The 26,506-nt window shown below is 37.4% G+C and overlaps 2 protein-coding genes across 4 annotated transcripts in view; one reads left to right on the forward strand and one right to left on the reverse strand.

The window, feature by feature from the left end:
- The first annotated feature begins 5,603 nt into the window (after positions 1 to 5,603).
- Positions 5,604 to 13,311, forward strand: LOC103984534 (PH, RCC1 and FYVE domains-containing protein 1). 3 transcript variants are annotated; one of them, XM_009402048.3, is made up of 9 exons: positions 5,611 to 6,155; positions 6,828 to 6,914; positions 7,790 to 7,879; positions 7,975 to 8,061; positions 8,197 to 8,391; positions 8,489 to 10,510; positions 11,774 to 11,920; positions 12,377 to 12,711; positions 12,837 to 13,311. In XM_009402048.3, exons 1-9 carry the CDS (start codon positions 6,096 to 6,098, stop codon positions 12,955 to 12,957), a joined length of 3,144 nt encoding a protein of 1,047 aa, XP_009400323.2. In that variant the 5' UTR covers positions 5,611 to 6,095; the 3' UTR covers positions 12,958 to 13,311. The 3 variants fall into 3 exon arrangements, with proteins under 3 accessions (XP_065006706.1, XP_009400323.2, XP_065006707.1); XM_065150634.1 differs by lacking the exon at positions 12,837 to 13,311 and having other exon boundaries at positions 5,604 to 6,155; positions 12,367 to 12,566; XM_065150635.1 differs by lacking the exons at positions 5,611 to 6,155; positions 6,828 to 6,914; positions 7,790 to 7,879; positions 7,975 to 8,061 and having other exon boundaries at positions 8,263 to 8,391; positions 8,497 to 10,510.
- A 2,399-nt stretch (positions 13,312 to 15,710) lies between these two features.
- Positions 15,711 to 26,506, reverse strand: part of LOC135638207 (callose synthase 9-like) — an 81,783-nt gene continuing 70,987 nt past the window's right edge. Inside the window, exons 44-52 of the mRNA XM_065151225.1 lie at positions 24,502 to 24,660; positions 22,873 to 22,986; positions 22,690 to 22,778; positions 22,448 to 22,606; positions 22,224 to 22,326; positions 18,587 to 18,706; positions 17,457 to 17,507; positions 17,193 to 17,375; positions 15,711 to 16,121 (exon numbers count right to left, since the gene is read on the reverse strand). Of these exons, the coding sequence (XP_065007297.1) occupies positions 15,885 to 16,121; positions 17,193 to 17,375; positions 17,457 to 17,507; positions 18,587 to 18,706; positions 22,224 to 22,326; positions 22,448 to 22,606; positions 22,690 to 22,778; positions 22,873 to 22,986; positions 24,502 to 24,660 (1,215 nt within the window). The 3' untranslated portion in view covers positions 15,711 to 15,884. The remainder of the gene's footprint in view (positions 16,122 to 17,192; positions 17,376 to 17,456; positions 17,508 to 18,586; positions 18,707 to 22,223; positions 22,327 to 22,447; positions 22,607 to 22,689; positions 22,779 to 22,872; positions 22,987 to 24,501; positions 24,661 to 26,506) is intronic.

Here is a 26,506-nt window from a genome sequence, read left to right on the forward strand (position 1 = left end):
CCATTAATGCTTTTTGACTATTTATTCATGCATGCTTAATGGATGCCTTTGTTGTATTTTAAAGAGCATTTAATTTAATATATTTAATGTGGAAAGAACATAAGCCAAGCTCTTTGGGTCGGATTTCGGGGCAGGAATGATCTATTTGCTCAATGAATCGGATCACCAGCGAAGCCCGACCCAACCCAATTATTAAGGCCCTCGAAGGTGGACCCAAAATGGGCCCCTTAGAAACTTACCAGTGGCAACCGGGATGACTGCATTCCACAGTGTTGTTCTTGCACGCATCTGCGGATTCCCACTCTATCTCGATCCGGCTTCATATGTTCGATTCATGCGCGGAGTTCGACTCGGCTATAGAAAATGTATACTATTCTACGGCACTAAGTCAACGCCGACAGCTAGATTGTTCCACCGAGGGTCGACGAAAGTCAACTACATCATCTCGAAGAACTAAAACAAATGGACGGACGGTCGGATCGTGCAGGAGGATCTTATAAAACACTAATTTCGAGTCAAAGTCTTTTCCTAGGGCCGTGGTATCTTCTCTCCCGACCTCCGAGGCCTTCAAATCTGTGACAAGCTCAATGAGTCGGTCGACTTGTAGACTGACCATCCATCATGCTGTCGGACGTTGCCGACGCTGCTTTGATCTGATGACGACAGTGACGATGATGATCTCCGGCCAAAGCAGACGCTGTGCACGGGACACGCATGGCTCTGCGCTGCGCCCTTCGGCCGCTCGTGGGCATGGCATCGGAGTGGGAGACCAATAGATGGCTCCTCCCGCCATCATGCTCCCTCTCCTTTTCGCTTTACGTGCAGTACAGAGACGTGACTGGGGTTGGGGGTGCCGATCGAGAACGGTGAGGAAGGAATGGCTGAGCTTCTTGCCGAGGCATCAACACGAATATAACACATGCATGCCATTGTCACAGTGGGCTGCTGTTGTGTTGTGGGCACTGCAAACAATCCAAAGCTTTAAAAGGACTTTGTCATCTAATCTTTCTCTCCACCCGCAGAAGTGGCATTCAGTACTGTACAATCATGAAAGGCTATGTAGCCTACCAGGCTTTTGGACTGGATTGGACTAGTTTGCCTTGCTAAAGAGACCACTTTATGGCAGATACAAGTACTCCAAAGAGGAGCTCCCAACCCAGAAAGCAGCAAACACATACCAACAAGAACACTTTGGGAGAACGACAAGCTGTCATTTGTATCATTGCTTTGTAGTCTTCCAAAAGTAAAGTGAAGAACAGTCCAAGTAAGTTAACAGTTAAGTCAGTCCTCATCCACTGCTTGTGCTCTAAATAACCATCTGGATGACTACAATTTTCTTGCATACTATCTACCAGAAGCCAATAATTTTCGTAGTTCATCATCACATGCCACTTAAAGAAGTATTTTATGTAGGATTTTGATTCTTATGTCCTCTGATTTAATCATTGTGGTTGCATGTGCCTTTGCCTTCTTCTTCTTCTTCTTCTGCTGAGTCCATGTTATCTTTCTTCATCTATATCCAAACAAAAGAGACTCCCTAAAACCCGGAAAATCCTGTTGGGAAGAATTTTTATGAGACACCACAACAAAATCCACTTCTCTGTTAAACTGTGATACAACTCAATAATGATCACTGCTTACTACAATCGGCTTCTTCTCTCTCTTGACATGTAACATATCACAACTGCATCAGATATTCTTTATACATACGTCTGCCAATATGATTGAACTGACCAATACACAATCATCAGTTAATAACATTATAATCATGCACTCAGTACTTAGCTCTCTTTAGAGAATCGAGGCCTAAGAAAAACGAGGGATTTAGTTCACATGGCCGATGACCAACTTGAGGCCAAGTTTATGTGTGATTAGCTGGAGAGGATCTCAACAAAAGGTTGATTTGCTTTTCGAGAAGATGTACCAACAAAGAGGTAGATCACCGCTCGGTCCATGATGTGACGTGTGCGTGGAATGCTAGTGTTAGGTGAATTGGATCGTTGATGTGCACCACATGGCTATCTAACATGCAAATGATTGGATGACTTCCTGATAGATCTTGCACCTAAGCATCTATATTAATCAGGTGTGATCTGAGGTTAGTTTAAGAAAAGTAACGCCAAATGATACATAAAAGATGTAATTAGGAGTTCAGTCATGTAGCTCTTTAGTTGATTAGTCGTTTCATATCTATGTGTGTGTGTAAGATTGAGGTTTTGTCGAATTAGGATTTGAAATCTCACCTCAACCTTCTTATAGTTCGAATAAGATTGGCTGCCCCCATTACGATCCCGATCGATCGGTCCGCTTTCTTCCTGGGTGTCGTCTCCTTGCTTTTGACCAAATCCCGAGTCCCGACGAGCCACCCCCAAACCACGATATCGGACACGGGAATCGCGCCTTTTGACGACCCCCCGCCCGCCCCTCGCTTCTCCTCCTCGTTCACCCCGGCACACAAACCACAAGCTCGTTCGCCCTCCACGGAATCCCAGGAGCTGCAGTGCACACGTCCTCCTGCCTTACCAGTCCCAGCCATCTCACTCGAGGCGTCTAATCCTACTGTGCTCAATATGAACGAACGGTCCTTTCACCACCAGTTCCTCACAATAATTGCCAGGGAATTGAGAGTGCTGAACGCTTGTTGTGAAAGCTTGTGCACCGCTTCCAGGCAACAACACCACACCGGGCATCGTCTTGGCAGGATTTGGTGCCGGATCGAAGCAGCCAAGAAGCTATATCATTCTAATAAATCCATCAATTCGGAATCCTCTATTTGATATGCGATCATCGGGTCAATTTTACGAGCATAAAACTTGGTTTTTTTGACTTCAATCTTTGCAAAGATCAAAAAGAAAAAGCGACGAGGGTGTACAAAAGTCAAGTTACAGTGGGAGGAATCGAATCGAATCGAATCGAATCGCATCGTACGTCTCCCTCCCTCCCCATCATAAAAGACCATTTTATTCTAGTTTAATTTCATGTCCATGGTGATGTGATGGGGCTGTTGTAGCTTTGGAAGCATCCCGTGTGGAGCCAAAACCCATGTGTGCTCCTCCCCGGACGAACAGATGCAGAACCACCAGTGCAACGGAGGCGTCTCCCGGTTTCTCTTTCTCGAGTCAGGTGGTGCAGAACAAAATCCCTTGTTCCGATGGAGCGAAAGGTCGCCATCGGCATTGATGGAGGACGCACTCAGAGAGGAGAAGGAATTCGGATTAATTGAAGCGAAAATAGCAACCATTTCTGACACGGTCCTTTGCCCACTGAGAGATGATGTCCGATGATAACTCGATGACTTGATGTTTCATGGGCTCTAAGAACGGAGAAATAAGGAAAAGAGAAGTCAATAGATGTTATCATTGATGCTTTTTTATAATATCAAAAGAATAATGATATATTATTGAAAACATCCTTAGAATTCGTGTGGTGGTAAGAGATATTTTTTATCTTCACACACGGATAAAATTATGATCATCACATATTAGATCAATATATCATATTTTTTAGTCGGATACTAAATTACAAAAAAATACATCGGAATCGTGATTTTTCTTATATTAAATAATATACATAATGTTTACCAACTTAAAATATGACACTTATCACTCGTATGATCAGATCATTAAATGCATGATATTGCATGTAACTTTTTCAAGATATTATAATGAATGCGATCCTCTGTCGTCGTACTAATATAATAATTAGTTACGAATTTTTTTATGGCTTAGATTAATTAATATTCGCTAAGGTTATTAGTCTGTTTGGTTCGTGAGCTTATTAGTTATTATTATTATTATTATTATTATTATTATCTTCAATAGTGAGTTACTTTTAGTATCTCAAATTTTATATTTTAAAAAATTATATTGATATCCTTATAATTACTAAAATGAAGCATTCGGAACCATTTATCGTAATGTTATCGATTTTACTAATAAAAATATAAAATAATTTTAATATTTTAATTGATGATGACGGATGACATCAATAGTGATGTATAATGATATTACTGGGGACTACAAATGACTGTTATAGATGAGAAGAATGACAACGAAAGTTAAATGTCACTTTGTATATGCGTCGATGTCTATATAATTACTGAGCGATCCTTTTGCTGCTTTGCATCTGTATCGGTATCGACATAGTTGTCGAACAACGAAATGATCGTTGATGTAGATATCGAGTCATGTCACTTTGCATTTACGTCGATACTGATATAGATGTCGAGCATCCCTTTCATAGCTCGATTACTGCATTGACGCTGATGCATATGCAGAGTGACGAAATTACCATTTGACGATTACATTAGCTTCGATGAGTGACCCTCATCTCTCTCGTTACCACTCTCATTATCCATAGTCGTCTATAGACTCCAACGATACCATCATTTGTTTTCATCAATGTCATCCGTTGTTACTAACTGAAATATTAAAATTATCTTTTTAATATTTTATTTTAATATTTTCGTTAGTTAATTTGATAATATTAAGATAAATACATATGGATATTTTAACTGAAATACTAAAGATAAGCAACTATTAGGGAGAAAAAAAAATATAATTAGTCTGCACAAAGTTTTTGCTAAAAACATTTATTAGCGGCATAGATTCAACTTTGATTATTAAAAGTCATAAAAACAAGTCAAACAACTTCAACTTTCATAATGGCGATTCAAATGGAATCATCTTTAAGTCGAACCATTAATGACGCGGAAAAAGCAATCGTGTCATAAATTGGTAAGTACTATGCCGAATCCAATAGTACATCGCTATTTATGGATGCATTTATTCCCTATTTCATCAGATTTTAGCCACCCGAATTCTATCAATTGGTCGGTCAACAAATCTTTGTGATTTGTATTGTTCGTGGATGCCAAATAGAGCATAATAAATAGGTTAGGAATGCGTTATATATTAATAATTTAACATCATATGTGTAATTTTTTTAATATAAATAAGATTTTTTTTATTGGAGAAAAGATCGAATAATTTAGAAATCAATAATTATATAATAACTAATCGACCTACGATTTGATTTAAGTGATTCGACACTTATTATCTATAATAATATGCTAATGAAAAAACTTTTTTTTTACTATATAAAATAATTAAATAACAATAAATAATATTATTTTCTTGTTGTTGAAAATAATTAAAGATAAATATTCTGATTTATTTTTGGTCTCTGACATGCGATCGAATTGAATATAATTGCTTAATGTTAATATGAATAATTTAAATGGATCGGCTTCTTATTGCACACCGAAACTCCGGACCCGAATCCGACCCGATAAGTTGTCCCTCCGGCTTGCGTGCGCTTGTCGATAGAAGACGCCGTAAACGACATCATATGGCGTGGCGATCGAGTGGTTGGGTGTGGCGAGTGCAGACAGCAGCAGCCATCGATGCACACGTGCTTGCCTTCCCCACTGCTGCTTTCGTTTGTTGGCTTCCCTTCCTCCGGCCATTGAATTGAATCGAGAGGAATGCAAAGCCATAATCTTGAATTTAAAATCTACCGTACCCTCTCCTCTCCCCCCCCCCCCCCCCCCCTCTCTCTCTCTCTCTCTCTCTCTCTCTCTTGCAATTACTGAAGCACTGAAATCGAGGATAAGAGTAGAGGAGCAAGAGCAGTAGCAGTGGTAGTAGACCAGGAGGACGGAGGAGGGAGGAGGGAGGAGGGAGGAGGGTGGTGGAATGGCAAGCCTGGATGCTTGTCTGATATGATCTGTGTTTTGGAGAAAAACAAAAGACAGGAGGCAGAGGGAGGAAAAAGAAAGCAAAAGCAGTAAAAAGTGATCGCGGCTCAGAATCCTCTCCATCACTTTCTTTGCAGGAAAGAAAGGATTCTGTAGTTGGTAGTTTATGGAGGTCATTTCTACTTGTTGTTCTTCCTATTGTCACCAGAGCTTCTTCCTTTAAGTACACCACCGTTTCCTTTCCTGGGGAAGACCGCAATCCTTAAAACACACGCTCTCTCTCTCTTTCTCTCTCTCCGGCTCCTGCTTTTTCTTTTGCTTCTGTTGCGAGGTGTCCTCTCTCGTATTCTTTCTTCCTCTTTATTCGTTCGATGAGCAACGCTTGCGACGTGTGGAGATGAGTGAAATGGCTGAAAATTTTGGAAGAAGAACCCCCTCCGTCAGAGAAGTTGAACAGGTTCTCCATCTCTCTCTCTCTCTCTTCGTTTCTGGACAAGAATTGATCTGTCGATTTTACATTTGAAATGACATGAATGCGCTCTTTCTGTTGATCACAGAGTTGTAGTTGAATGTGTTATTACCATGTCTTTCCCTCGGAGAGAAGAAAGAGAAAAAGAACAAAATGTGTTCTTGGAGTTTGGTTTAGACTGTGAACCTGAAAAATTTGGGAACAGGGCATGAGAGCGTTTGATTTAATCCTTGTGACCAGCACATTGGCAAGTTTATCTCATCATTCCATCATCCGATGGTGCTGGGGATGATAGTCCCTTTTGTTGGTTTTAGGCACTCATTGTCCGTAACTCATGCTAATGAAGTGGATGTGCTACTTGTGTATCCTCTGCGATGCCCTGTTGTTTATTTGCTGTACAATGGAGACCTCGTTTGATGAATACATTTTGCCTTTTCTGTGAAATATTCCGATATGGCCTGGATTTTATGTCATCCTGTGGCCGTCACACATTTCAAATTGTAACTAAAATACTTTTACCTGGTGGAAACATGAGTAAGCATTTATGCTTCTTTGGAACCTAACAAAATTTCAATAAATAATTCCATATGTCTTTACACTTTCTTCTGTTCTATGTGCAAATTTGTGAAATAATCTTTCCTCCCCTTTTTTCTTGCAAAGGCCATTACAGCTTTGAAGAAGGGTGCACATCTTCTCAAGTGTGGGAGGAGAGGGAAGCCTAAATTCTGTCCTTTCAGGCTCTCAACAGTATGTGTTCTGAAAACATTATGTGGATAATCTTTTTTTCCTTCTGGTTTCTGTTGTTTGCATGTTTCTGAGATTCCTTACTTGAAAAATGGAACTAATAATCGGAGACTTTGTTTTCATCAAAAGGAATAATTGCAAAATATATTTTTCCACCCTGCTCTTCTTCTTTCTTTCATTTTTCTTTATTCTTTATTCTTCTACCTCTCTTGAAGAAAGGTATCTTACAGGAGCTGGATTTTATGTCCTTAAAATAAGGACTTCTGGTTCATCTTTGAATCTCCCCTTGGTGCTGTCAGATCATTTGACTAAGATTGTTGATTTACATTCCAAGATGAAGGATGCTCAAACTACAAAATGTTCAGTTTTCATTACTAGTTCCTTAGTAGATGAATTTTATATTTTTCTTCACAATGACTCTTAGGACAATGCACATTCTTCTCTTTTCTGAACCGATGGAAACATCAAAATCATGATTTATTAATGAATTTGTAACTTGTGTGATTTTTTCAAGGTTTGCTTTGCTAGAACTTAAAAGTAAACTGACTCTGAAGAATGTTGATGATTAAAAATATTTCCACCATGATGGAATACTGTTTGCTTGTTGAATGGGAAAATTCTCAAGTATACCTCGAGAGGAAAGTAATAATATAGCATGTCAATTCTAGGGAAACAAACTGCACATCTTTAAACTTAGCACAGGATATTATCAATGTTAAGTAAGCCTAGCTAGTGATTTTAAAGCCTGCGATAATATGTTAAGGTTCATTTGGTTTTCTTTCAGAAATTTCTTCTTGTCTGCACTCTGTTGGATGACAAAAAGTTTAACTTCAAGTAATGTTTCCGTTGTTCATCTGATGAAAATCTTCTGGTTACAGGATGAGAAAAGTTTAATTTGGTATTCTGGAGAGAAGGAAAAACACTTGAATTTAAATTCTGTCTCCAAATTAGTCCCCGGACAGCAAACTGTATGTATTTCTTAATCAACTGCTTGGTCAGCGATGCTCATTGTTCTGTTAATCTTGTTAAACTCCTGATTTGGATCAAGCAAACAACTGTGCAGGCAAACTTTCTGCGTCAGAATCAGGCAGATAAAAAGATTCAGTCATTTTCACTTGTATACGAAAATGGTCAACGTTCACTCGACTTGGTACCGACTCTCACCTGGTTCTTTCAGTATATCTTTCTTGTAATATAATTGCTCTTGTTTTGTTTTTTTATACATACATACATACATACATACATACATATGTTTTACTTGTCTGTATACTATTTTTTGGCTTAGATATGCAAAGACAAAGAACAAGCTGAATCTTGGTGCCTAGGTTTGACGGCCTTGGTATCAACATCTCATCAACCAAGATCTTTGGCTCATGTGAGAAGCAGCAGATGGGCACACAGTTGTGTGAATAGCCCTGCTAAGTATGCTTCCACAAATCATAGACTAGGTATACTCCAGGGTTCAGCTAAATTAGCAAAGGTTTGGAGACATCCCATGATATCTCTTTTGTGAGTTGTTTTGTTTTTCTTCTTTGAATTTAGTTGACAAACCTCCATATCTAATTTTTCTTTTGAAGGTGCACAGTTTATATGGTAGTCCTGCTCGATCTGTGCTGGATAAGCATTTGTCAGATAGAATGCTGGGCTCATCTGATGAATTCTACTCTCCTAGACAAAGAACATTATCGGATATACAATCTTATTTGGATAAGATATTACCTCGCCTGCCCCATGTGGTCTCCTACGGTGATGAGGATAAGATAGAATCTAACTTGAGTAAGGGACAGAGAATGCATCCAGTCTCTAAGCTCAGCTCATCCGATCATGAATCTCCCAAGTTATATATCAATGATGGTTTAAAAGATGTCTTCATCTGGGGCAAAGGAGTAGGAGGTGTATTAGGTGGTGGTATTGATTCTTCATTTCCCAGGCTATTGGATTCGACCAGAGCACTTGACGTGCGGAACGTATCCTGTGGTGAGAATCATGCTGCTTTAGTTACTAAACAGGGTGAAGTCTTCTGTTGGGGTTTGGAAAATGGTGGAAGATTGGGACATAAGGTCAACATGGATGTTCCTTGTCCTAAACTTGTTGAGTCTCTTACCGGTATCTGTATACAGAAAGTTGTTTGCGGGGCACAGTGCACTTTTGCTATTGCACATTCTGGTGAACTTTATGTGTGGGGTGACAGCAACCATGGCCTTGGGCTTTCTGGTGATAGGGGCAACAGGAGCCAGTGGTTTCCCCACACAATCTCTGGTCCTTTAGATGATATATGTATATCAAGGGTAGCATGTGGCGAGTGGCACACAGCTATAGTTTCTTCCTCTGGGCAGTTGTTCACATATGGGGATGGAACATTTGGTGTTCTTGGTCATGGCAATGTGCAGAGTCTCTCTCGACCGAAAGAGGTCGAGTCCTTGAAAGGGTTACGAGTCAAGTCAGTTGCATGTGGACCATGGCACACTGCTGCTGTTGTGGAAATCATGGTCGGTCGTGTTAAAGGCAATACTCCTGGTGGTAAGTTATTTACTTGGGGCGACAACGATAAAGGGAGACTCGGTCATGCAGATAAGGACAGGAAGCTTACACCAACTTGCGTTGCTTCACTTGTGGATTGTGATTTTGTTCAAGTGACCTGTGGAACTACGTTAACTGTTGCACTTACAGTTACCGGCATAGTCTTTACCATGGGAAGTTCTGCAAATGGGCAGTTAGGAAATCCTCAAGCTGAGGATGTTTCGATAACAAGGGTTGAAGGGTTGCTTAAAACGGAGTATGTTAAGGAGATATCTGCAGGTTCTTTTCATGTGACGGTGTTGACAACAAAGGGAAAAGTGTATGCTTGGGGAAGGGGTGGAAATGGACAACTTGGATTAGGTGACAATAAAGACAGAAACTCTCCGACTCCAGTGGAGTCCTTGGAAGATAGGCATGTTGAAAGTATAGCATGTGGTTCCAATTTCACGGTCATAACATGTTTGCATAAATTTATCTCAAGCAAGGACCAATCGATATGCACAGGATGCAGAATGGTTTTTGGGTTTGCAAGGAAGAAGCATAATTGCTACAATTGTGGTTTTATGTTCTGCCACCACTGTAGCAGCAAGAAGGCCATGAATGCAGCTTTAGCACCTAGTAGGTGCAAGCGATATCGTGTTTGCAATTCGTGCTTCACTCAGCTGCAAAAGATTTCGGATACCCGAATGAACACAGAAACTTCAACCCCTAGACCATTGCTACTGACAACCGAGGTAGCAATAAAGAGAGAACATTCATTCATTGCTGGAGAAAGATCATTTCAGCATAAATTATTGGCTTTTGAGGAAACTAAACCAGTGGAAGTAGATGCAGAGTCTATACGAGAAAAAAGGCATAATCAACATTTGAGCTCACCATTGATAACAATTCGAAGATGGGGACATGTGCCTCGGCCCTTGCAGTTCCTTGAACATGCTAAAGAGAACTCCTTGAAGGTGGTCCCTATATCTGGACAAGAAAATTCTGATATTATGCTACCCAAAGCTAGCAGCTTAAGAAAAGATTTAGATAGTGTTGATAAGGTACTCAGAGAAGAACTATTGCGACTGCAAACTGAGGTACATCTCCTAATTGTTACATTATAACTGTAAATCTTCAGGGCAAGTTATCTTTCACTATTAATGTCATATTGCAGTTTGGTTAGATGTTTCTGAAAACAAGTATTCTTAGCTGCATAATTCTTTCTTTTCATGTAGTCATTAATCAGTTGTTCTCTTGTTTCAGTTTTGGCATGTCTAGCTATTATTTTTTACTTTCCATGGAATGACTATCTATTTAAATAAATTACCAAGGTGACAATATATCTATCAGAAAATTGCTTAGTCAGTTAATTTTTTCAATTATGTTATTTTGTCTTTCGAAAAGTGTTGAATTTTTGTGAATAGTCTTCTCTGTCCCTGTTCTCGTTAAACAACCCTGTGGGTTCAGCTTCTGACTTTTAAAGAAAGAAACATTCACCAAATTAATAAAAATTTTACATTTTCCGTAGAGCACCTATTTTCAGAAATGTTCTCTGATGTTATTTGTTGCATATTTAATTTTATTTGATCCAATTTTTCTGTAATTTTCTTGACAAAGTTGCATGATAACCTTCAACTTATTCAACTGCAAGTTTTTCCAAAAAGCAAGAGTGACACTCTTCTCATTTTCAGTCAGGAAACCTACTCATTATTTAAGATTTCAGCTCAAGAAAATCTGGTGCAACTATTTTGAAGCAAAAAATTTATTATAGCATTTAGGATGGTAATATAGGAAGATACTGTAACATGAAGATCATTAATTTTAGATGGTGCTGGTACTTGATTAGATTTCAATACCATAACAATTTCTTGGTAGTTACTAGAATATTGTTGTAATTAGGGTCAGAAACTTCCCAGTAGAGATGGAGATTGGATACTCAAGTTTGCTACAAATGCTACAAAGATACATACGTGATGACATTATTACACCAGCTTAATAAAGTATATTCAAACACCCTGCAATGTATAGTGCATTCATGTACAATGAGATCAATAATTTCTAAACTCCAATATTTAGTGCTAAAACAATGGGAAACATTATCTTTTGTATATTACTCAGGAAATGAATGTTTTCAAATGATGTCCGATGTTGTTACTTCTGAAAATGGATATTTATATTTGTACTTCATTTTTAGCATATGTCTTCAGTTCCCTACCAATGCATTTTAAGATATGCTTTGTATATTTTGCATTGGTTATTCATGTATTAGTTGCACTATCACTTTACTTTTCAAGGATGGTGATTACCTTTCCCCTGAAGAAAGGATGATAGTGCTTACCTTGTAATTCCATTTGTATTAGGCAATGTCCCTCACTCAAAAATGCCAAAGTAGAAGTCAGAAGCTCCAACAGTGTAAACGCAAAATAGAGGAAACCTGGCTGCTGGCAAAGGATGAAGCTGAAAAGTGCAAGGCGGCAAATGCTGTAATTAAGATTCTAACGAGCCAGGTATGAGTATTTCCATAATTTGTTGCTTACCAGTTACTAGGTCCTTTTTCATCATATACAAGTTTCTGTAATGTAACACTATGATAGAAGGTTAGACTGGTTAACACCAAATGGCATGTTTATGTTTCTTGAAGGTAGACTGGCATAGCCTTTTGCAGCATCGGATATAATACATGTCCTGTCTCGACCTTCAGATCCACCTCATAACTATTTAAAATTCTGCAAAAAACACAATGATATTCCAACACCATCACTCTAATGCAGGGCTTTAGTTCATTTTTTTTCACAATGGTTAAAGTGGATGAGACTCTGATTTAGTCTAATGGTATATAGAAAGAGAAGTTTGAGGTAGTAGCTAATCATGATAGTACAAAAAAGAAGGATACACCATGACTTCTATCTTTCCCATCTTGTTCCCTTAATTTGGTGTTCTAAAATGGGACTAGTTTGGAGCAGATGAATGCTTTAACAGAGAAGATTTCATCAAGAAGACAAACAAGTAGATCCACCATGGAGGCTGTCAGCACATGTCACGAAACAAAGTTTCCGGTGCCTGAAGGTGAAAAGTTGGTATCTAGTAGCCGTCATCAGAATAAAGATGTAAATGAAAGCATCAAGCATCAGACTTGCACAAGCTCATCCAATGATGCACCATTAGCTGCGACGAGTGCAAAAGACTGCAAACCTAAAGAATCAAAGGATGAATGGGTTGAGCAAGTCGAAGTTGGTGTATATATTACCTTCATTACTTTGCCAAATGGCCAGAAGGGCCTCAAGCGTGTGAGGTTTAGGTCAGTCCTAATTCCATAGTTTTCTTAACAGATACACTATACATTCATAGCTCATGTAATTTATGTTGGATGAGCTATAGTTTGTTTGGAGCACATAATTAACTATCTTGGTGCCTTATCAACAGTCGGAAGCATTTTAGCGAGAAGGAAGCCGAGAAATGGTGGGAGGAGAATCAGAGGAAAGTATATTTAAAGTACAACATCCAAAGGATCATTACACCATCTACAAGTAAAATAGGCAATTAAATTGTATATGAAGCCAGGTTGTAGTTGGAAGTTTGGAACATCAAGTATATAGTGATAGCATGAACAACAAACCAAGCCAATTCTCCTTGGCATTTGCATGTCATCCATGTTGGGCCATTGTGTTGTCAAGATTATGTGGATGGCTTCATTTTGACTATTTCTGGGAGCTTTAATATGCTTCAAAGGAAGATGGATTAGGATGCTTTCTCGGAGGAGACATGCTTGCTTATGGTGCAGATCAGGCATTTTCTGTTTTATGCATCAATGAATGTTAAAATTAGTGATGACCTACAATCTCTTAAATTGTAAAGTTATATTACTCCAAATTAAATGAAAATATTAGAGTTCCCCTCATGGGCATTGGGACTGTTTTCTGGACACAGTCATATGGAAACTTGTAATGGAGATGTTAATTACTTCATGTGATGTCTGTATCACTCTTATCAGCTTCCTAATAGTTGTATCTCTACATCTCCTTCATCAACCTGGCTTACATTGAATCAGAGGTGAATTACTAATGCCAAGGGAGATATTAAGAGGAAGGACAAGGATCTGAAGCAATGACCGACCGCTAAGTCCGTGTTGGATTGTTTGGATGCGGTCAGAAGATTCATTTGCTGCTGCTGAGCCTGCTATCTAGTTGTTTGATGTAATGTCTCGTCCGGAGCAGATGGCAAAACCTAAGTTACATTCAATATTAATATTAACGCCACGTGAAGATCTACTGTAGATGTACGCAAAACCCTTTTTCATGCCATTTTTCGCATAAATCTTAACGTAAAACATATAGCTCTATTTATCTAGCGTTGTTGTTGATTTTATTGACGGGAAGCATGAAATTGATAAGGAAAAAAAAAAATAATTTTAACATCCCAGTTACATTTTCGATGATAATGGACAGTGGCATTGGTGAGGGCTATGGGTGGATATTATGTACGAGGAAGAAGAACAACGAAATGTGAGGTAAAATAAGAGGATGACATCGATATCGACGTAGATGTAAAACAATGAAAGGGTTACTCGACATTTGCATCGAATCGACATAGATGAGCGACGCCACTCTGCATTGGATCTGTCGGTATCAATATAGATGTCGAGTGATGCTCTATATCTGCATCGACATCGATATAGATGCTGAGCATCGTCGTCCTTCCTTGCCAACAGCACTAACATAGTTGTAGAGCATCGATACCTGTGTCATCATCTTTCACCTCCCCTTTGCCTTACATGTCACTCACTCTTCTCATCCATAATAATCATCCGTGGTCTCGATAGTATTATCGTTTGTCTATCATCAAAAACATAACTAATATATTTAAAGTATACTTTTATCGATCCTTTTGTTGCTTGTATTAGTAAAATCGATGGTATTATCATAAATGAAGTTATATGTTTTGATTTTTTTTATTTAAGGATTGAGATGCTAAATAATATTGTGGCCATGCGAGTTAAGGAAGCTAAGAGAGGACAAAACAAACAACTCTCTCCACCACGTTTCCCACCTCCATCCCCTGAAGCTTATGTAGGTGGTGGAGAAAGAGGACGCAGAATACGTCTGCTACGCCTGCCGAAGAACGTGCTCCGGCGAGGTCTACATGTCCAAGACATTCGACTTTCTTCTCGACGCCCATCCCTCTTATCCTCCGCCACTTGCTCGCCTGCTACGACGGCAAGATTCGTATGCAACGCTTGTGACCAAGATGGCGACGCCTTCAGCTTCCACTGCCCCCACTGTCAGTTCGATCTCCACCTTCCATGCGCTGCGCTCCCCAAGAAATTGCACCACCAATCCCACCTCCACCCTCTCACCCTCGTCTGAGTTCAATGGCCGAGAACATTTCGATTGATCATCTCAGTGGATGTACCTCTGCGAAGACAGCGACTTTGGCGGTCACGTGATGTGCTTCACATCCAAAACTCCGCCACTGGTCGAGGAGTGCAACAACCGGCGGCAGGACTTGAATCCCAGGCAGCAGCTCCTAAATCTACAGCTCCAGTTGCAAGCTAGTATGATAGCCGCGGAGCCGCCGCGAATCTGATAGATTCAGGACCTTATCGGTATAGACACCACGATGCCGGACCACCCCGAGCCTGTACGTTTGCCATGGGCAACTCCGTGGTGATGAACAACTTGGCTTTATTGTCCTCAAACGATACCGCGAATGGTTGTGGCGGAAACGTAGCAACTTCCAACGCCCAGGTGGAGTCTGGTTGTAACCTGTTATACTTATCACAAGTTATATTCTTAGAGCTACTATCATATGAATAGCTATCAGATACTACATCCAAAATAAAGCCATGAGCTGTGTTTTCACAAGTTATATTCTTAGAGCTACTATCATACGAATAGCTATCAGATACTACATCCAAAATTAAGTCATGAGCTGTGTTTTCACTCCATTACAAGCAAACAAAGTCATGAGCTGTATTGTGAGTTTGAGATGGCCTGGTGAATCATCGATGAACATTCTTGAAAAGAACAAGTAGATCAGCAGTTAGTCAGAGGTGTAAACAAATATATAATAGTTTGTGTTTAAGAGAGAAGGAAATAAAAGACGGGTGTGAGAGAAGGAAATAAGGGATGACATACGAGGATTCTCGCTACCATAATCATCAACCAAGCTCAACAATCACGAACCAGAAGAATCTATTTACCACACAATCGAGTGTAGATTTGGGTAGGATAAAACTTGAACATATTATACCCTGCATTTCAGAGTTGGCGGGCACCGTGAAACCCATTAAAGAATCAATTGAGTAAAATTCAAGATCACTTTCGCTTAAAATAGAGAATAAGTGTAGGACGCAGGCCACATCTTTTTCTTTGTAACATAACACAAATTTTACATGTTCCAAAATCCCATATATGCTAATAGAGTGGAGCAATCATTCAAAAGTGAGCAACACACAAGGGCCCTCTGCTGCAGTCATATTTCACTGTTAGGGTTATTTCCAGCAAGGATGAGAGAGATCTCCAGCCCCCTGCTAAATGCCTGATTGAAAAGAAGTCGAGTTTGGAAAGTGGATACAAAGGGAAACCAAGAGAACATGGCTACTGGGACGAAGATGAACATGCCCATCCCAGCATCGTAGAGACGAGCGAGGGAGCGCACCGACTTCCAAAGTCGCATCTTCTTCACAAAAGGTTTCCATGCAACGGCAATCTGAATAATCAAGTGAAATACTTGAGTTACTGATAACAAAAACATATCGTAATAATGTATGAGAAAATACACTTTCAAATACTGAGTGCAGCTTGCAGATGATGAGATAACAGCTAGCAAAAAACTTACTGGTAATGAGATGTAAGAAAATGTGAATGAAAATGCACAATTTTAATACCAGAAAACATGCTGGATTTCACTCGTGGGCTTTGCAAATGGATACACAGGCATTTTTATGTTCTGTTGGCTACTTTACTATCCTAGGCATATCCACAATTAAAAAAGAGTGGAAACTGTACGGACTACATAAGTAAGAAAACAAGCCGAACCATGTTACGAAGTCCAAAGCTATTTTTGTACCAGTAAAAATCAGATTATGAAAGATATTTCTTTACCAAATTAAATTGAAAATAACTACAGACATTTTGAGCATTCTGTTCTTAATCTTAATTAGCAAAAATCTGCCTGATCGTATGTATGCCAAGGTTTTTAATTTCGGGTGCCAGACCCATACCAATTCTGACCTGGACCAGTATGGGCCCAAGCAACATTGGCACACCATGTGTCTGCATACCGATATGCATCAAATATTCGAAAAACACAAAAAAGAATGAACAATAAAACATTACTACCCATTACAAGCCCTGTATCACACATGCTTGAACTGCACATACCGGACGATATAAGTCCTGTACCGAGCAATTCAAGCACTTGTCGAAGAAACCATCTAGTTTGTCATGATCCATGTGCCAACAGACTGCAGACCTGTAAATACCGCCCATACCTAATTGGATGGGGCAGTGTCGTTGCATCAAATCATTCTGAAGTGAATCAAGGCCAAATAGGACCTTGGTATTGCTGCAATATATGTTTTATTTTCCTTTTCCCTTTGGTTTAAGAAAACAGAATTTTTTTTTCCAGTTCCAGCATCCTGTTTTCTGCTGTGATGTAACAGCATAGTCTTCTCACATGAGTTCTGGGAGATGTAAATCATTAATATGGATGCATGCTTAACCAATTTTACATAAAGAAGGAAACAAATATTCAAGATTAGTGAAGCTACTGACTCACAGAAAGAATTCCCCATCCCGTGGGCACGAATGCAAGGATGCACGCAAAGATGTCTGGCACAGATAGATCAGTAACTGCAATTGCAACAGCTAGGCCAGCTAAGGCCAACAACAATGTAATGCTTTGAATTAGGCGCAGTGGCAATTGGAAGTTAACCCATGCCTTATTGCTGAAGGTGAAAACCTGATAAAGCAGAAGGAAAATTGCAAATGTCAATACACTATTTATAAAGACTATCTTGGCATTGCAAGATATCTGCACAACCTCAAAAAGGACAAACAGTGCAGCTAGCACAATCCATGACCAGCCATATACCTGCATACAACAAATTAATAAATTACTGTATTAGTTAACCCAACAATTTCATTAATTAACCACAAAAGGGCACAAAATCTGTTAAGAAGTTAAAAATAGGTGCATATATCAACATATTATCTGATTTATTTCCGATGGATTTTTAACCTAATTATATGAAGCAGAAGAAATGTGAAAAATTGTTCCACTAGCATCAAATACAATAAGAAGTGAATAATTAACTCATGCTTAAGAAGAAAACCTTGAGCATAATTTTTTTTTTATATGCACGAGTCTAATTTACATCAAGCTAAGAAAAACACAAGGTCCACATATCCGAGGCAACCAATTCAGACTCAGGTTAGCTCAACTCAATATTACTGTTTAGGCTTATAATTTCTACAATGAACCAAGGCTGACAAAAAAAAAACATATATACATAAATTTTAAACCAAGCTCTGAAATAGACCAGGTTCAATCAAGTTTGTTTCATTTATGTTGCTACTGCTAGATGCATAGATCACTATTGTTACATCTTGACATGCAAACTACAGTGCATTCCATGTAATATGGTCATGACTATTAATGGCCAACAAGAGGCTAGTTGACATTCCAATGTCATAACATTGTTGCAGGTCAAGACATCATATGGTCCATGTGTATATGGAGTAACATCATGACTGATGCAAACAGGTGTGTATAAGGTATACAATAGATAGCTATCGATATGTTATTGCAGAGGTAAAAGTATGTTGGCTATGCTCATCAGTGCTCATGCTACACATAATGACACTAGCTATCGATGTGTTATCGTGCCACTAGCATAATTACACGCACAACACGGATGCAAGTAACATAATGATCTGTGGCAGAACGATACAACAGCCAGCATGCCCCTCTATTGATCAACACTGATGGCCACATAACACACTGGTGCATTGGCGGCACAAGGATAAGCTGCTATGATATAGGCAACTAAACTTGACAGGAGACAAGCCGTTTACACAAAATGGCTGGTGAGACAAGATAGGTAATTCAATTTAAAAACATGTCACACAGTAGGAAAATGTTTGAAATTTAAAAAATTTCAAGTCCCTTACTGTCAAGGATGTATCTGTGCCAGATGCTTGCAGCTTGTATACAACACCATACTGGAAGATGAAAAATCTGCAGCTCACAATCGTTTCTAATATCCTTCCACGCAGTGTATGTATATGTGCCTGTATATTTATTTGGCAGCAAACCGTGAAAACCCAACAAGAAAAAAACATTTAATTTCGACAAGGAATTTTAGGATAAGATGTATGAAAGATAAAGCACAATTTGATGAAGTTACATAAAAGGAAATTACAATTTAAGCATGCACCTTAATAACATTCATAGCCCACTTCCAATACCATACCAATAAAAATGGGACAGTTTTGTGAATGAAAGTCAGTATGCACGATTGTTTCCTCCAAGCATTAAAATTCTAGTTCATTGATGAACAAAAAAACAATTTAAGGTATATTATATTCATAAAGGATCTAAAAGACAGTTGAAAAAAATGATATTCACAGAATAAAATTCTTCAAGAAAAAGAAATAGATTAGACAACATAATGATCAAAAGTTCATCCATGACAATTGGACTAATCAATATATTTATAAAAAAAAGTTCAAAAAGACCAGCACGGTGAAAATATGCCAGTAACGCTGGCATGATGCATGCAGAGATAACAATTTAGAAATATCAACCAACTGAAACAAGGTATGTCACTCTCAAAATTACAGTCTTATCCTTTTATACAACCCCTTCCACCAAAGAATTGATAAGAAACGTTCTCTCTGAAGAATTTTGTAATTCAGAAAACATTGTTTTGGTGGTTTTAGAAAATTTATGTGCCTACTGAATAGCTAAGAATTTTTTTTTGAAAAGGAAAGAAATAATAGACACCTCCCATGTTTGATCTGGTTGTAAAAGTGCATAAGGCTCCTACCAAAACAGGGTGCAGGAAAAGAATGTGTGCAATCTTACTTATACAGGCATAGAGACCGATTCCATGACCCAAAGGATGGTCACTTCAATTGCAAAGGAACAATCATATTACGACATCAAGGCCTAGCCTATATCTTCGATCTGATCATACTAACCAAATGAAAACACTATTATCGTTATTATAGTTTATTGAAGATTCTACTTTCATTGTGCACACAATGGCAATAAAAAATATGAAAAAAATGATAGGAGGACCAAACACACAAGCAGACATCCGATATTTTATACACCTAGAATTAATTTTCTCCACAGGACCCTATTTAGTTTTCCTAAAATTCATACTTAAATGTTCCAAGGAAGATATCATGTCATCTATGGACTGGTACCCATTGTTAAGTTCATCCCTCAAAAGAAAATTTCCATCACAGAAGTAGCACAAGTTTTAATTAGCCGTCTTCTTTTATGGTGCATAAGACATGCTACAACTGAAAGAGACTAGCAGTCAAACAATAAGTTATATAATGAATGACAAAATGGCTCTGATTATTTCAAATCTGCTAGTAACAAACTTAGGGAAAGTTAAAGTTGTATTTAGCTCAAATAATAAAAAAATGAACCAACAAAAACAACAACAAAACTGTCAGCCCCACCAACTATCTGTGAGATTGGCTAATATGGATTTTTTGCCACCACTGACATATGTAAAGAATTATATCTCTAGTTAAGGGTTTTTATTTACAGTTTCTACTAGAGCAAAGTGATTATATGGAAGACTCTAATGTATGTAAAATAAACTACAGGCTTACAGAGTACCATACGAAACAAAAAAAAAGAATTAGGCAATGCATACCAACAACCAAAAGACAACAAAAAGAAGCCGTATTGCGCCAACTATTAGGATCAGGTACATGGTCACTTCCTGCTATTTATGTGAACTGAGAGCAATATCATTGGTCAAACTAAAAGGAAACATACTGTTTTTCATTATTCTAAAAAGTTCTATTAGGTCTTCCTCTACCTCTCCTTCCAGCACTAATTGTGATTGATTTATTAGATTTTCTTCTACCTCTCCTCACAACACTATAATCGTCAATCTAGGAATAAACAACTCATTTGTTATAGTTTCTAATTAGTCTCTTTTAGCCTTCCTATACCTCAGCTCATACCATTATTCATAATTGATTTGGATCTACAGGTCTCTTTGGAACATGTTTATATCTTAAATGGTCGTCTCATTTTATCATCAACCAATCATTCACAAATGTAGATATTATTAATATAATCTTCTTTAGTGCCTGCACATGAATCTCAACATCCTTGGCTCCACAACACTTCTGTACATGTGATTTCCTACCAGATTAACATTCAGAACATAACAAAGTAGTTGGCCATACGATGGTTGGGTAACTTTTCAATTAACCCAAGACATACACAACAATTCCATAAATGATCCTCTCCAATTTAACCATTATCCTTCTTTAGTTCTGTGCACAATAGCTTCAACATAGATCCAAGAGAGAACTTTTACCTCTAGGTAGTTCTTATCTTCAAATTTTAACAATATTATACTCTCTAAGAAGTTGCACTTCATATATTTATCTTCATCCTATTTAATCCAACTCAAAATGTTTTACATGGCAGTTAGACAAATTTTTTCAGTTTTCTCAATCCAATCAAGCAACAGGAACAAACAACCATACCAGTTAATATCTTTCATTTTCTTATTTTTATTATTCTTACAATGACACTGGTCAGCAGACATTAGTGTCCTGAATATGCCTAATTAAATCATCCATTATAAGGATTTAATGTGAATCCATGATGCAAACCTACAGTGACAGGAACTCAATAGAATTTCCTATTGTCTTAGCATAGTGACTACCCTTCCACACAATTTTTACAACATCATAACTGTTGCTTAGCCCTTCTCCCAAAACCACCATGAAATATCTTCAGGCACTATAACTTTCCATCAGCAAAATAGAAAAACTAAAGATACAACTAAGGTTCTTAAACTATTTTAAACTTCATTATATTAAGCCATGTCTATACCAATAATTTTTTCATAATCCTTAGCGACGATATTTAAACCATTCTAAATCCTTCATTTTAAGGTTCATCTCATAATTCAAAATAAAAAATTAATCCCAAGTAAACTCTTCTTGACTAAACTAATGCCATCAACAAACCATCACATCCTCAATTGGGAAAGGTGTGTGGTATCAAAGTGACACTTGTTTACAAGAGTAGCCTAGACCGCTACAATCTATGGAAGACCTGGACAAAGGGCCTGTACAAAGAAGAAAAGGATAGAAAGGTATGAATAATATATCATCATCGCATGCAAAAAGATGAGAAAACTGGGATCACAAGCAACGCAAAAAAAGGTCTAAATTTGAAGATAAAGGCCGGTACGAACAGTATCATTTGAAATTAAAATCCTTGCCTAATATATTCATCCACTATAAGGATTTAATGTGAATCCGTGATTAAACCTAAAATGGTAGGAACTCACTAGATTTTCCTAGTTTTAAGTCTTAACATTAGTGACAACCCCATCACAACTTTTACAACATCATAACCACTACTCCAAAACCAACAATAAAATATCTTAAAGCACTCTCTATATTTTACCATCAGAAAAATAGAAAATTTAAGACACAACTAAGGTTCTTAAAATATTTTAAACTCGATTATGTAAAAATCCATCAACAGGCATCTGAACAAGTAATTTTGCATAATCTTGGGCCGTTAGCGTACCAATTCCTCATCCCACCATGCCTCCCAGCTTTCCTCTCCCTTTACTCCAATTCCACCTCTATAAAATAGCCAATTTGTCCAATCTCGAAAGTCCTCCACTGTCCTGAACAATAGAAAATAGCTACATTGTAAACTAAGGCATCTTTTAGGCAAATGTATATGCTGAACAGAGTGGGAATACCATGGGATGCAAACTAATATTAAGACAAAGACATGATACTTACTTCTGCCACTCAAAACCAGATGGATTAAACAAATATGGAGCAAAAAGCCAAGATAATGCCATGATCCAACTACTAACAGAGAGCAAGATGTACGAAATAGCTCCACCACTGTTATAACCATATGCAAGGAATATTACCAACAAAAGCACAACTTCTAACCTGCAAGAGAAATATAGGATATTAAGATGAATTTCCTTATAATTATTGAAGATGAACCTTTCATTTTGGGTAAGATTGCAAACCCCTTCACAAAATGGCTACGGGAGTACAGCCTATAATTTTCTGCAAACTTGATGTGACGAACAACAAAACCCCTACCAGTGGCACGGTACTGATATAAAGATAAACCAGAATCAATATGGTGAACATATTAAAGCAAAAAAATAATAATAATAATAAAGCAGTAGTGCACAAGAGATTTTTGCCTTAGCACCCCCATGGAGAATTGTTCTGCCAAAATAGTGTGTCCTTGTTCCAAGAGAAAATGTGAAAAAGACTGAGCAAAGCTGCAGCTGCATTGTTGTGAAGCTGACAACAGCCTGTACAAAAATTAACCACAAAATATATGTTTGTATCACCACGTTCTTAATAAAATTAAATAAGACTAACAAACAAAATAGTACATAAATTTCTATCAAATAAATTTACATGTTAACTTTAGAACCACGAAAAATCATGTAGAAGGATTCCTCCATGAAAGCTTACAAACAACACTTGTCAACATAGCACAACAGCAGAAGTTCAGAAACGAAGTTTGACTAGATGAGAAAAGCTAAAGCCATCTGTGGGGAGCCAAACATATATCATAATTGGAAAAGTTCAACTAACTTTTGATATTAAGTGAATTCTCCTCTACTGGGTACTATCATGAGCAATTTAACTGGAGTTCAGGACATCTACAAAGAATCTTATTTTTCGTTGAACATAAAAAAAGTTACACAACAACAATGATATTCTATCCACTTCAATAAATAACACTACAAGTGTAATCAGCAAGAACATTTTATTTCTTTGAGGACATATTACTATGTGGTTCCTAACATACATCCCCCCTTCTTAAGGTCCAACTGAGCAGCTGGCAAATTGATGATAGGCTTCTAAACACATCACATTTTGGCTGATCCATGGTTTGGTGCTTCTTTCAAACCTTAACTGGACTGGGAGAAACAATCATGATTGGTAATCCTTAATCAAAACTTCTAGATAATTAAAAAAGGCGTACCGAATGAACGATTGGAGGCTCCCGCTAATGTGGGATTTGCGGATGTCAATGTACGTAGCTTTACCTTTAGATATTTTAAAGTGGCTGTTTCCGTGACTCGAACCGTTGTCTCCTAGGTCACAAAGGAGCAAGCTTACCAACCAATTCCAAATACTTATATTTTCAAAAGTTTTGGCCAATTTTGATGTTATTGGCCCAGGTAGCAAAAGATTGATAGGGTAACCATATAAAATAAAAGATATATGAATGTACAACTCTATTCCGAGACATGAACTTTGTCAGATTAGATACTGGTCATAAAGCAATTAAAATAAAGAAATGAGTTCTATTATTTTCATAAGTATTCATGCTTCTAATAGCATGCTTTTCTCTTTTCACTTTACACATCAGTACCACACTCCAAGATTCACTCACCTTTCGAATTTATTCACCAAAAGCTTCCATAAGAAAGGAACAATGATGTCAGAAAAAAATAAAAGAAAAAAAATGATAACATGCATTTATTGGACAATTAAATCTGATAATCAAACATAATTGATGTCTAAAAAGTCATCGATGTCTAAATAACCAGTTTTGCATTGAAATGACATTTCAAGGATGTCATAAGAGGTTATATCAAAATCTATACTTTAAGCACTTAAATCATTTCTACACATTTGGTACAGGAATATCATTGATATTCATTACTCAGGCCCTTTTTTAACAAAATTGGAAATTACACATTCTCAATTGTGTCAAACCATTATATTTAATAATTCTAAACAAATTAACCACTTCAACATCAACTACAATTTGCAAATATAGAAATGAGATGGGTATCAAAAGTGGATACCATTAGAAAACCATATTCCAGTATGAAGCCCAAAATCATTGGAACAGCAGTGAAGACTCCGATCTGAAACAGAAACTGTGTGTTTAGTGCAGCATCTAGGGCAGTGTTCTGTAATATGTCAGCCCGAATCTGAATAGCTTCACCAATGCCAGATAATGCCTGCATCAACAATTACCATATTCTGGTTAAAAAAAAAAAGAAAAAGAAAAGAATAAGGTAACATGTTCACCTAAGGATACCAAAAGGGTAATATGTTTACCAAAAATCAAATGAACTTCAAGGTTTAACAGCAAAAGCTAAAGCTCAGCAAAATCTCCAATAGTAACAAATTGTCAGAAATGATAATATTGACAAGAAAAATCTAAATAAAAATAATATTGATTGGAAAAGAAAGCAACTCATTGCAAAAGGCTCCTGCCAATACAAATCTGCGATGGATCAGTGTAGGCAGTCTTTCTTCTACAAGTAGAAAGACTGTTTCTGTGACTCGAATCCAGGTCACCCAGGTCACGAAGGATTAACCATACAATTGTACTGAGGCTTGTGACAAGCCATTAAGTGAATTCAAACATAGCAAAGAATTTTGAGAAATAACCAAAACCTTATCTCGCTGATGAAGGCAACGGCTGTGTTTTGTTATCATTTCTTCCATTTGCATCTTGATGTCATATAGTTACTATTGGGAACTCACAACGCAAATGTGTAGCAATGCTTGTGGCACTGAGTTTTTGGTCTATCGAAAGAGAAAGTGACATGCCAAAATCATGTCCAACACATTATTGTACACATCAGAAACTTCTGCATTGCTGAATAATCCTTTGAAGAAATTCTTAGTGGCATTTATCTTGATAAATTTTGTCCGTGTAGATTCCCAAAGATAAGTCAATCAATGCTACAGCATATGATTCTTTATTTTTTAATAAGTTGTGGCAACAACTTCTCGATCATAGATTTTGCAGTATCTCTCTGTCCTGAGCTCTTTGGGGCTGAATAAGGTATTTCTTGTACCGTTATACTTTATTACTTTAGTGATAGGAGTTGGTATACTTCCCCACTAGGAAAAAAATGACAGATATATTAAATAGGAACAATTAAAAATCCACAACCAGTACCATCATCTTTTGCACTATGGATTCCTAGTGAAGGAAAAGGATGTCGACATAAAGTTCAAAGCTTAATAGGCTAGTTCAATTAATACTTTAATCTATATCCATGGACATTTCCTTGTTTATACTAACAAATATACTTCAAATTTGCAAATGTGACCCAATAGCATTTGCTATACCAATTAATTACATCCAACAACATGGACAAGGATCAAGTACGGACGTAATATATGGATACTTCAGAATACATTTGATTTTATATTCAAACATATGAATGCCGATCCTTGAGAGACACTAATATTTTATTATAAAATATAATTAAAGATTTAAATACTCTTAATTTGACAACACATATAGCGTGTGGCAAAGGATCCATGTAGCCAATCCCAAATAGTCAAAACATATAGGTTGTTGTTGTTGCTACTGCTTTTATCTTGTTCCATGAATAATTGATATATATATATATATATATATATATATATATATATATATATATATATATATATATGTTGTATTCTTCATCCTCTGCTTCTGTGAATTATTTGTATGGATTACATAATTATGCTGATGTGTCTAATTGAAAATTTATGATTTGAAGTAACTTAAATATAATGTGTATGATGCAATTGTGTTATGTTTGATGCTTTTCTTTTCCTTATGTTCAACCTAATGAGAAGTGATAAATAACAAGTGCATGATTATATTTATTTTTTCAAGATGAAACAAAGACGACGACAAAGTGCTCTAAGCTATATAAGAATACAAGTTTACATTAATATTACCTTTGAAAATATCTAGTAATACTGCTTTAAACCATTTTCCATCATGGTTATCATTTATTCGTTTTGATATAATAAAATAGAAATAAAAAATATGGTGGTCAGTTCTGTTGTTGCATG

This window comes from Musa acuminata, chromosome BXJ3-5 (genome assembly GCF_036884655.1).
Source record: "Musa acuminata AAA Group cultivar baxijiao chromosome BXJ3-5, Cavendish_Baxijiao_AAA, whole genome shotgun sequence".
In the NCBI taxonomy this organism is placed as follows: domain Eukaryota; kingdom Viridiplantae; phylum Streptophyta; class Magnoliopsida; order Zingiberales; family Musaceae; genus Musa; species Musa acuminata.